The 12,632-nt window shown below is 43.4% G+C and overlaps 1 protein-coding gene across 1 annotated transcript; it reads right to left on the bottom strand.

Annotated features, from left to right (window-relative positions):
- Positions 1 to 303: 303 nt before the first annotated feature.
- Positions 304 to 11,981, bottom strand: PRSS35 (serine protease 35). Its single transcript, XM_063389552.1, has 2 exons — positions 11,842 to 11,981; positions 304 to 6,266 (listed from the first exon to the last, which is right to left on the bottom strand). The coding sequence occupies exon 2, from the start codon at positions 6,246 to 6,248 to the stop codon at positions 5,007 to 5,009; it is 1,242 nt and encodes a 413-aa protein (XP_063245622.1). The 5' UTR covers positions 6,249 to 6,266; positions 11,842 to 11,981; the 3' UTR covers positions 304 to 5,006.
- Positions 11,982 to 12,632: the final 651 nt, after the last annotated feature.

Raw genomic sequence — 12,632 nt, 5'->3', positions numbered from 1 at the left:
CAAGGCAGAAAGTGTAACTATAGCAAATAGCAGAAACAGAACTAATTACTTATTTTAGAATTGATAACTTGTGCCATAGACTATGAGTCATTTCCTTGCTGAACTAAATTTTTTACTCATCAAATTTGCTCATGGAGTAATTATCTTGAAGATAGGGAGATTTTTTTCCCAGAACAAGTTTAAAGAGACATTAATATCTTGTAACACCAAGTCCCAGATGATTCACTGATAAATCATTACAGGCACTTAGAGAATGAAGTTTGTGTAACACAACCATAGCTAAGAAAATGCATCATGACAGAGGAAAACAAAAACAACAGAAAATATTTATTGACATAATAAGTGCATCATATAATATCAGAGCAAAAGTTTGGATTTATTTTCTCAAATGGCTTGTCATTTTGCACAGTTAAAAATATTATACAGTTTTCTATCAGTCTTAAAAAATCTAAGAGCATGAAAGAATTCTCAAAGCTACTTCTGGAGGTTTTTAAATGCTCTGACACTTAGAGCAAAAGGCTGGTGCAAAGGGGACCCAAATATACTTTCAAATCCTTTGAGATTAGAGTGAAATTTTAAGCTTTCAATTTAATAACATTCTTTTTTTCCCCCAGTCATTCTTTAATCCAGGAATTTGTAGATGAAACTATCTGCAATAATCTGTGCTTTAAAATTAGAAGCAGTTGATTAAATTTCTACAGATGCCAAACACAAACAGAAGACACGTGAAAAAAATTTATTGCCTAGAATTTCTAGATACATGCAAAAAATGGAGCCAACATTTAAATGCTTTAAGTCTGAGATTTTTTTGTTTGATTTTTTTTTCCCAGTGGAGAACAGCCTTTACAGGAATCCCAACAAAAGGTCAGGTTCGAGAAACTCCCCTTACTCACTGCACTCTTGGTGATCCAGTGTACTGGGAGGTTCATCCTGCCAAGCCTTTTGGTCAGAACACAGATCTGCTGTTTTCCAAGGATCCCAAATGAACAGAAGCATAATCCCTGCAAATTCAGGTATGGATTGTAGATCAGGGTCAAAAGCCCTGCCTGCTAGTTGTCCCTGCCACAGCCTGAGTTCTCTCACAGCCCTTTCCTTGTTGCTGTTGGCTGGGAAGAAAAGCCTTATCTTGAACAGTGAAAAATTGCTCATGAAACTAGTGAATTTCACTTCTTAAATCCATACTATTAAGTGTCTACCATCTACCTACTCTTTCTCACAATCGGTGCCTCTGCTACCTTGCAGCCATCTCATCTGTTACACTTTCTTTATCCTTTGCATACCACCTCCATCTTCCTGGTCTTCCATACCATGTACTTCTTCTTTCTTTCTGTTTTATTTGCTGTTTGCTGCCAGGCCATCCCTTATCAGCAGAATAGAAAGAACTCCCCAGCTGCTTTTCTCCTCCACATGTGGATGAGTTTTGTTTTTTGTTTTTTTTTTTATTTAAGCCATATTCGTGCTGATTCATACTCCATATAGACACATAAATATGCAAAATTGAGATGGTAAATCTTGAAGAGTCAAGGAGTTTCTTTAAGCAATTATTAAAGCATTGGGTACTCTATACCTCATATAACAGAAATCATTTCCCTACATAAAGTTTTGCTTTTCTTTTGTTAATTTAATGCAAACTTAGGCTTAAGTTTTCACATTGCTGATAACCCCCTTGACTTCCACTGTGTGTCTCAGAGCCTCAGGTTAAACACGTGCACAAATACCTTGCAGAAGCTTGTCTGGGTGTATTAATGGCTTGTACATGAGGTTTATCTTTGGCCCAGAAAACAACTTACTTGTTGACTTTATAAATTCCAGTAGCGCTCTAGGAGAAAAGAGATTTGACTGAGGTTGTTTTTTTCCTAAAACCAGGAATACAGTTAAATAAAAAGATCTACTATACCAGCTCTTATGGAAAAGAATTAGTACTGATGAAAACAAATGATGTACAGCCTGGTACCTGAGAGAGGAAAAATCCTTTAGGGAAACATCACAAGGGCTGGAGACCCAGCCTTGCTGCTGGTGTCATAGACAAGTTCAAGATCTGATCTACTGAGATTGTATTTCCTCCTCATGTTTTCTCACTGGTAACTAGATAGTAACTGCAGGTTTTTAAGAAAATATGAGATGGATCAGAAATTCTTGTCCCATTTGCAGTGGTGGGTACCAAGAGCCCTGTGCAGGACACTGAATTCCTGGGACTGTGTGTAAGTACTTGATTTATGAACTAGCCCAGAATTTCCAGTAGCAGGTAGTCTCAATGCCTACATAAAGCATTTATCTCTCTATCAGGCCAAGTGGAAGACCAAAATGTTGCCAAGCAGGCTGAGACAACATGAGAAACATTTTGTCTGTGTCTTCTTCTACCTGCATTCCTTGGCCTGAAGGTACTGACAACACCAAAACTCAATCAAAACAAGATGTGTTCTCCAAGCCTGTATATTTGCATGTGTTTGTGCATGGGCACTGAGACACAGAGGTTTTTTTGCTTGTTTGAAATTAAAATTGAAATTGAAATTAATTTTTATGTTACTCTTGAATCTCTTAGTACCACAAAATGAAGCACTGAGCTTCTAGTATTTATTCTCTGAAAATAAGGATTTTTTATCAACCTGGTATGAGAACCACAGGTTGGGGCTGAGATATTTACAAGAGATGATTGTTATAACAAGAACATTTGGAAGCTGACATCAAACATTTTTCATTTTTGCCTTGCTCCCAATTACCAAAGTGATAAAGAAATAGATTTTATTTCTTCTTCTGAAGAGCACACCTAAATAAAAACAAAACAAGAAATTTACTAAGCCCCCTTATCTTGATCTGTTTTGGACCCAAATCAATAAAGACAATAATTGTAAAAAAATCCCTAGACCTGGGTTGTCTTGTATTAGATTAATGATGTGGTACCTTATTTGTCACAGTAACTACGGAAAAAGGCACTTAAGAAAAACATTACAGACCTGACTAAAGAATACTATAAATCTGTTGCATAGAGCAAGAGAATTAAATACTGGACTGAGATGATTTAAAATTACTGTCAGCAAAGCCACATGTGTTAATAGAGATGTTAACAATAATAAAAAATAATTAGCCCTAAAATCTTAGAGATTTAATTCTAAACTTTAAAAATTATTATTAGGTTTCTGCAAACAATCACACAAAATAAAATTAAAATGTAATAAAGGAAGAAAAGTTGAGTGTACTCTGGAAAGGCTGACATTAAAAGAAATAGTTTCCTTTAAAGTGACATCTCTTCCAATGAATGAAATATTCTTAGGGTTATGATATGGAAGCAAGTCTTAAATTTTTATGCTTTGGCAATAATATGGCAATAATGACAAAGTTGCCTGCACATTCAGTGTGTCAGGTTATATACTTTCAACCATCTACCAAAAAATGGGTTATTTAAAATCATCTTATTTCGTCAAAATATATAAGCATATTTTAAAGATTCCAACAAACAAAGAGTATTTTTTTCTCCAGCACAGGAAGAAAAGTATTTCTGTCAACATTAATTTATGGTAAAAATTAAGTATTATGGTGGGGAATACTCTGAAAGTTTTGAAACCCAAAGGATATGATCAGAAAGGCACAGTATCTTTTTATGTTATTAGATTAAAATAGCACCGTAACAACTCTGTGTACTTTAAAATCTTGACATAAAATAAAAGATATGGACTTATATAGCAATCAACAGCAGTTTTTAAGAAGGTGATTTGTGTTTAAAGGTGTGTAAGAGTCAAGCTCAGTTTGTGTCTTCATTAAATACATGGTTCTGCAAACATATTGAACCAAATTATTTGCTGACTTCTGCTGCTATCTAACAAGATACCTTTTATAATGCACAGGATAGTTTTACCATTCAGAAGGTGCTATAATTTATTTAGGAGAAATTTTTAGTTAACCTTGTGAATTATGTTGAGGTGAAGTCTGAATATAACATGATTAAAATCACACACTTTCCAAAACTGTATAAAGCCAAACTAAAATACTGATTTCCAACTCCCGGTCTAATACATATTATGCTATCTATGAAGCTGAACTCATACAAAAGTAACTTATAAAAACTGAAAGAATGTTTAGCACCCAAAAAATATATCATCTGTGAAGCTCCAAATGATTGTCAAGTAGCCAGTTCAGGAGTCAGTGACTTCTCCCAATGGTAAAGCTAAACATTTGACTAGAAACTAAACTTACAGTTCTCCAAATACTAATTGGAAGGCAAATGCATGTGTTTAAGATTTTATAGCTTCTCAAAGAATGTTTAAAGACATTAAACTATGTCCAGATGTCTTCTTCTTCCAAACATAGAAACTTTTGTTTGTTAACTTCTGTTTTGCCATTTCTACTGAGCAATGAAGTGAATTTGTCTTTAAGGTGTAACCCTCAGCTACATAAATTCGGAATTCCCATGGGAGGGTTCTTGCAGCAACCAGAAGAGGAAGTTTTCCAAACAATCATTAACTGTAGTGCTGCTTCTCAGCATGGACCTGTGGTCTTTAGAGAATGCCAGAATAACTCATGTTGTTCTCTTGAACTCTTGTTCTCATGCAGTTCTCTGGATCATTCTGCACATACAGTAACATGCTACATGCACAACTTGCATTTGAAGAATTGGAACAGAACCCTGAGAAAGTAAATGCATTGGAAAAAAATAGATATTGTTTAATAACACCAGTTAGAGATGTTTCAACCCTTCCCCTGGGGAAAAAATGACAAACATGTGCAGCCATTTTTTTCCCCATGAGTGACTTGAATTTATCACAATTGGAAACATAAATATAGCTTGGGATTTTAAGTGCCTATCTAGGTTGATTACAATTAGAAATACTTTATCTGACAATTCTACCCCTCCCCTAGCAATTCAGCATTCCTTAAGTCACCATGGCACTACTTGCAAGCTTTGAGTTCAAAAACATTCTGGTGTGGAGTGATGTTCTTCCAGTCACTGTTGCGGTCGCCTTTCACTCTACAGCAGTGAGGGTGGCTAAGCAAGTGAGGCTCGGCTCTCTTCAGCCTTGTGTGCAATTCCCATCATTCCCATGTATCCAGAAGCAAATCTGGGCATATTTGAGAGGGGTAATTCGTACTGCTACATTGTAATCCTGCTGATGGCCATTGATGTCCACCCACTGATGGCCTGAGTAAACAGCGATGATCTTGCGTTTCCACTTCTTTTTGTTTGGCTCCTTCAAGCGGAGATAGATGCCAGACCCCGTGGAGCCAGGCTCAGCATCACAGTACTGATAAAACAGATCATTGGACTCCTCAGAAATGCTACAAAATCTATAGACCAGCTGCCCAGACCGATCATTGTCAAAACCTGAGAAGTGGATCATGCTCCCAGGCATCATTTTGATTGTTGGGCTGATTCCCAGCTCCATGTATTTCCTTTTGTGGGGACGCTTGAGCTCAAGAACAGCATAATCATAATCCAGGGCAATATCCCCAGAGACACCCTTAAACCAGCCCTTTGGGATGTGTGTACTCTTCACCCGGGTCCACTGGAAGGAGGGCAGGCCATCTGAGGTCCCTTGCTTCCTCCCAGATCGCCTCTGCTTTCTCTCATCCCCTTTGGATTGTCGCCTCAGTTCCGTGGCAGCTTTGGGATCTTCTTTGGCCGCAGAAATTTCTCTCCTGCTTCTTTTAGCGCCTTTGCGTTTCCTGCCGTTGCCTCTGGATTTCGTCTTCATCAGGCCCACCCTCAGTCTTTTGCTGCCCTTAACATAATCCTTGCCATTGTGCAGGCAGTGGGCTGCTGTTAGCACGTGCCTGGGGGACACCAGAATGCCACTGCAGCCCGTGGAGATCTTCACAGCTGTGTTGAAGGGGAAGTTGGTCATAAACCTCTTGTCATAGATGCTGAACCTGCTGTCTGTTCCATAAATCTGCCTCTTCTTTCTCAAAGGCCTTCGTGTTGTTGTGTTTGCAGCTGGGTCAGGCACTGCTCCGAGGACGTTCACTTCAGTCAGGGTCCGTGTGCCATTTTCAAAAACAGTCTCATAGGATAAGAGGTTCTTCAAGTCAGACAGGCTTGGCACAGGCAGTTTTCTTTGACATTCAATTCCACATACACTGTTCAGCTCCAATTTGGTTTTTGCTTCAAATTTAGGGCTGTCAAGGGAGAAAGTCCTTTCTCTCACAATCTGGGGAATCTTCTTTAAGTGCCAAGTAAAATCTTGTTCGGTTTCTGTTCCATTACTGGGACCCAATATAGGTATGAAAAATATGAATAGCAGTAACATGTGCTCCATTTTATTTTATTTTTTTTTCTAAAACAAGAAAGAGAGATTTGAAAATATACACAGTTATCTTAGTATCTTCTAAGTATAATCATGCAATTTTAGCACTGACATCAGTGAAACAGAATTCTACAATCTGCTCGAAATAGAAATGCTTCAGCTATTCCCTGTATTGCCTCTGACTCTTCCAATTTTTTCTGTCAAGATGGATGCAGATAATTCAGCCAGCATCCACACTGAGCTACCTACTGAAAGGTGAAACCAGCTGAGGTTTACCTGTTCTTCCTTCAGTGGACAGCAGACTGTCATTCGACTCAGTAGAGCATCCTGGGTTTATTTATTCCAAAGGTATGCAGTTACATATTACGTTTCTGCTTCTCTTTTCTACAGCTATGTAGTTGAAGCTAGAACATAGTTGGAAACCCCTCCGTGTATTCAGAAGTTGGGCTCCAAGCAGAGATGGATAGACAGACTACACTTATGAGGCTAAGGAACCCTTGGGAAAGCAGACCAAATGTGCTCTTTCATGTAATGGCCAAAGCGTGGCTTTCGCTGACTTAAAGTTACCAGTGGTTCTCCACAACCCACCCAGCTGAGAACTATGGATCTGCCTGTATGAAAAATGGCACTTTGCTAACTGCTATTCCAGGGAACCAAGGTTTTCTAGGATAGACAAATGAGGAAAGGAGAATGTTGCTGGTGTCTCCTGGTTATATATACACACAGCAAAGCTCAGTTGAGTGGGAGGGACGAGTCTGGTTACTCATCACATGCCTTTTCAGGATCCCACAAAGGCTGTAGGAACTGTGCTGTCTGTGCCTTATTGGTCACATGTGGAATGCCCCATCTAGATGGGGTGATGCACCACACCAAGAGCTAATTCTTTAAATGGGAAAGACAAAAAGCAGTATTATTCCCATCTGTAGTTGGGAAACATGCAGGAAAAATGTAACATTGTTAGAAGTCTGAGGCAGAGCCAGAAACTGAACCCAGAACTCTTGATTCTGAACTCAAAACATTACTGAAAAGACCGTTTTTCTCTTTTGGCAGCACTGATGTCAGTGGCATTATCCAGCTACTGGCAACTGCCACTGGGAAACTTGTGCTCAGTTCCAACATCCTTCATTCCAATTACATGGAAACCTCAGCAGTGAAGAAAGAAAGGATCTATGATTAAACTCTAAAAGCCAAGCAGTTCAAGGATTTGTATGTGGTTAAGCTCTCTGGTTTACATTGCAATGGCAGTGTAGGCCATGGCAAACATAACCACTTCCCTTAATTTTAGTTTAGAATAGTAGAAGTGGTGCTCTCCACTGAAATAGTCTAGCTGCAGGCTAGCTGAAGATGTAACATGAAAAATAGAGGTAATGGAAACACAAGTGGGAACATCGCTTTCAAAGCTGTATAATGAACCAATGACTCCTGTGATTTTTGAGGCATTTTTACCCTGTAGACATATTTGTTGTCTATAATAAGTAATATTTATAATTTTTTAGTTAAGTAAGCACTGGAGTTTGACCACAGCTTGTTGCTTTTGATGCCAAGTTCAGAGCATGGATTTGTTTTAGCATAGCTTTGATACTTTTCACCTTTGCCAGAATGGAACACCAACTTTGAGTCCACTTACTAGGATATATATATATCACATTTTACAATACAAGGAAACTCTCTCTGGCTTTAAAGTAGTTAACTCGGGTTTTGGAGGAGATGTGTGGACTTTCCTAAGACATCTGGAGATTACAGTGACTCACAGGTCTGAGCTCTGGGGTATATGTGGTTATGTGAAAAGTTTTGAAAAGTTATCTGAAAGTTTTAAAAGTAGAGCTGGGGAATCACCCCAGGCACAAGATTTTTGTAGAGGGACAGCAGTTTTTCACACCAGTCTAGCTTATTGGTATAGCAGAAATGTGCACATTTGAACATTAACTTTGATATACAAAGTTACCTTCAAAGTGTTGGTTCAGTTATTGCTCAATTAGCACTAAATCTGAGGAGGAATTACTATTTTACATATCTGTGGGTAAATTCGAAGATGTTAAAACAAAAAAAACCCACCATAATGAGAACATAAAAATACCTTCCTGGTCTGACCAAAGGCCTGCCTGTCCTGATATCCTGTTTCTGACACTGACTAATTGTGGTTGCCTAGGGTAGAGGATAGGGATAGGAACAGGGCAACCATGTATGCTCCTCCTCCCTCACAGTTTCTTAATTACAAGCAGTTGTACATGATGGACTTTAGAGCAGAGGTAGTTTCTGTGGTGTGAGGAAACTTTAGTTAATTTCTCTTCCATAGTGTGACAGTCTTCCCTTGAATACATACAGAATTCTGTAGTCATAATGTTCCGCATCCAGGAGTTCCACAGCTTAACTCCATGTTGTATGAGAAGCTTCTCCTTGTCTTTATTCCAGCCTGACACAAACTAACATGGTCTGAGGATAAATAATGTGATATTAATGTAGAAAAGCTGTTTAAATTTGCTTTGCCCTAATAAGCTGCAGAACACAACAGTTCTAATGTCAGGCTTGAGAATGATTTTTCTCATTTTCCCTAGAATACTCCTCTCTTTCTCAGCTTTTCCTCAGGGTCTGGATGTTTGATATTCCTCTGTAGCTGAACTTTGTGAGCCCTAAGGAAAGTTCAGTTATTAACTGCTTGTTCACACACAAAGTCTGGGTTGCTGCCATTCCACTGTGATGGCTGACATCTTCCCAGATGATCTCATAACTGAGTTTATAGAGAAGTCCATTTTTTCCTCTCTGCTTTATAGCGAGACTTTGCTTGCTCTGCAAGCAAATGGGTGGAGTACTATGGCTCCCTTCTGCCACTTTTTAGAAAGAAAAAAAAGTAGTCAAAGCACAGAACCTTCAATAGATGCCTTGGAGCCTTCCATTTGAAACATGATACTCAAGTGCTCACTACTTACAAAGGCAGTCTTGGAAGCCAAGATTTTCTTAATTTATAATGAACCACTTGTCACTGGGAATGAACTAACTACACTTCAGGACAACTGGAAGAAGATCAAGGAGCTGGATAAACATGGTAATTCTCATTACAGACCAGAGCAGTGGTTCTCCTAGGCAGCTTTGTCACTGCCAGCCATACACTTAAGATCTGTTTACTAACCCCATCTCTGCTGCTTAGAGGAGGCCAGCTCCAGGCACAGGCAGTGTCAGCAGTTGCCATGGCCCAGTACAGGCTGCTGGCAAAAGGGAAACACAGGGCTCCTCTTGTCAGATGATGAGGATGCAAATGTAGATGGGTGCAAAGATAACTTTGCACGGTGAGAGAAGGGGAGCGAGAATACAGCCTCCAGGGGAAGGAGGAAATGTCCTGAGAAGGCGCCAAGCTGATTGCAAGAAAAGCCCTCAACATGTTACCCGTTTTCCACTCTTCCTCCATACCCCAAGATGCTCTGTCCTTTCCTTCACTCCTTTCCCATACAGATTCTGGGCTGGCTTACAGTAACTGGAATTCCTGACTCAGCTCTTTAAGGTATGACAAATTGCTTGAGAGAAGACAAGATGAAAGCCAGAAAGAGAGATCCCCAGCTATATGAAAATGTTGAAATCCTCCCTCCAGTTTCCAAACTCAGCTGATCACTTTGATGGCATTCCAGCTGTCAGGCATATCCATACAAGCAAAAGTATTTTTAGTTCTTCTCATTTCTTACTTCTAATATTAAACCTTTCTGCATCCACAGAACAAAAACTACCTAATTTTTGAGGATCTTCAAATATTTTATCATTATAATCTACCTTACTCCAGTTGAACACATGTCAGATGCTCAGGAAAAGGCTTATAGTCAAGCAGAACTAGAATAGGTTTCTCTTCAGGCAATCACAAAAGAAATTTACATGTCAGTGTAACTCAGACAGAAGAAAAATTCAGTCCAGCTCCCTGACAGTGTTTTATTTTGGTCTGTTCAGTGCAGCCTCTACCCCCAGGTTTCCTTCTTCTTGTAGGAAAGTAACCACATTTTACACTAAGCATATACAATTTTAAATGCAATTTCCAGGCCATAAAATAACAGAGGCTGCTATACTAACCATCTCCTTTAACTGCTTTTGCTTATTTTTGAAATGACCTGAAAGTTGGACTTCACAGTTCTACTCTGATAAAGCAAAATAGAGAACCAAGTTTTGATATCTCACGCTCCCTGGAAGAAGCCATTGCCACAATCTTATCCGCCACCACTCCCCCTTCCCTCCTCCAGGTGCGCTCACTCTGTTCGCTGGTGTATGGATGCTGTCCTTCTCTCTGACTTGCCGGGAAAAACCCGCTGCGGCTCTTGGCTCTTACAAAAATTTAGGCAGCTTCAGTACTCATAGGAAGAACTGATTTTACACGGCAGGCTTGGCAGCTCATTTCTGAAATCCCACACGCGGGGAAAAGGAGGGCCCGCGAGTGAGCGGCGCTGGCGCGGAGCTCCCCCCTGCGCAGTGCCCGCCGCGGCCGCGGGGCGGCGCTCCCGCAGCGCCGGCACCGCTCCGCGCCCGGCTCGGCCCCGCGCCCGCCGCGCCCGCCCCGGGATCCGCTCCCCGCGCCCGCCCCGGGATCCGCTCCCCGCGCCCGCCCCGGGATCCGCTCCCCGCGCCCGCCCCGGGATCCGCTCCCCGCGCCGGGAGGAGCCGCAGGGGAAGGAGGTCGCTCTGCTGCTCAGCGGCTCCGGGGTCCAGCCCTGCCAAGCCGGGCAGCGGCCCCGGGACGACAGCGGGTGGGGACGGACCGGGAACCGGCCGGAGGGACGGGGGGGACGGCAGGGCTTTGCCGGGATGGCCGCCTTCCCTCTGCCCTCTCCGCTGTTGCCGGCCGCTCCTGTGTGCTCGCGTGTTAAAGCCCAGGCTATCCTGGAAGAAGAGGAGGATTTGGGGAGTAAGCCTTTATCTCTCCTTAGGCATCCTCTGGTCCTGCTTTCCGCAGGAGGCTCCGCTTTTCCGTGCCTGATCCAAAGGAGTTTCCCCCCTCTACAAAGCCTGCAAGTTAAATACCTTGGCACGGCTCTTTTATTTTTGCTATTCCAAGATAAATGTGCTTCCAGCAGTGACGAATCTGGATGAAATTAGTGTCAATTCCTGAGGAGCGAGGAGATGGTAGCGCTAATACTGAGGGTAGGAATCAGAATTAAAAGAGTTTGTTTTGAAGGGTAAAGAGGCTCCTTGCCTGCTCTGTGCAGAAGGCACAGCACGGGGACAAAACCCCCGAAAACCCAATAAATATGCCCCTTGCCTTAGTCCCGCTTACCCGTCTTGTGAAACCGGCTTCAAACCCGATAAACAAGGACCAGATAAACGCGTGGCGTTTTAGTCCTATCAAAACTATATCCATCAGGCTAAAGAGGCTGGAACTTTATACAAAACATCTCAGCTGCCAAGCTCAAGGTACTGACATCGCTCAGCCCCATCATTTTTAAAAACGACCCTCGTAGGAATAATGACATCGCAAAAAATCTATCACCTTAGAGACTCTGGTTACCTCGCACTGCCCGGTCCGCGGCACCGGGCGGTCCTCTCAGCCCCCATCCCCAGCTCCGCTCCTGCCCACCCAGGTCTCCGGGGCTGTCTCCTCCCCAGAGACCGACGCTGGGAAGGGTCTCGGTCATACCTGGCAGCCCGCAGGACGCACGGAGGGAGGGAGGGCGGCCGCACCCCGGGGCTCGGGCTCCCCGCTCCGCGCCGCTCGTCCGCCGCCCAGCGCCCGCGGCTACTGAGGACGGGGCGGGGGGAGCGGGCAGGTCTTCCCAGGCGGGGGAGGGGATGAAAAAAAAAAAAAAAAAAAAAAAAAAGAAAGAAGGCGAAAGGGAGGAAGCCGAGGGGGAGGGCCGAGGGGAGCGGAGGCAGATCCCGGTGTCTCCTCGGATGGGAAGGGAAGAAGGGGCTCTGCCTGCGGGGCGGGGACGCGCATCGCCCCGGCGGCGGCTTCCTCCGGGCGCGGGGCCGGGGTGACCCGCACGGGGTCGGGCCGGGAGAGGCCGCCGGGCCGGGGCGGCGAGGAGCGGGGAGGCGGAGGGGCCCGTCCCGAGGGAAGGGCGGAGGGGCCGGCTCCGTTCGCACCTCTCCACCTGTGCGGGCCGCTCCGTGCCCCTCCGGAGCGCTCCTGGGGAAGGCGAGGAGCTGGGAATGGCGTTCCCACGGACGTGGCCTGCCCGCTCCTCCCTGCCCTCTCCCTTGTCTCCCAGTCCGCTCCTCTAGAGCGCCTCGCTCCTCAGGGACCCTCCCTGCCCCCCTCCTCTGGACCGTCCCCGCTCTTCTGGGCCTCAGAGGCCAGGTGAGAAGCAGCTTCCTCCTTTCCTCGTCACTCTTTGTTCCGCTTTGCCTTCGTCCTTTCCCTCGGTGTCCCCGTGGTCTCCCTTCCCAAGGCAGAAAGCTTTGTGTGGTGATCTCTCCCCCTTGGAT

This window comes from Prinia subflava, chromosome 2 (assembly GCF_021018805.1).
Source record: "Prinia subflava isolate CZ2003 ecotype Zambia chromosome 2, Cam_Psub_1.2, whole genome shotgun sequence".
NCBI classification, from domain to species: domain Eukaryota; kingdom Metazoa; phylum Chordata; class Aves; order Passeriformes; family Cisticolidae; genus Prinia; species Prinia subflava.
The sequence above is the reverse complement of the archived record's forward strand: the minus strand, read 5'-3'. Positions and strand labels throughout refer to the sequence as shown.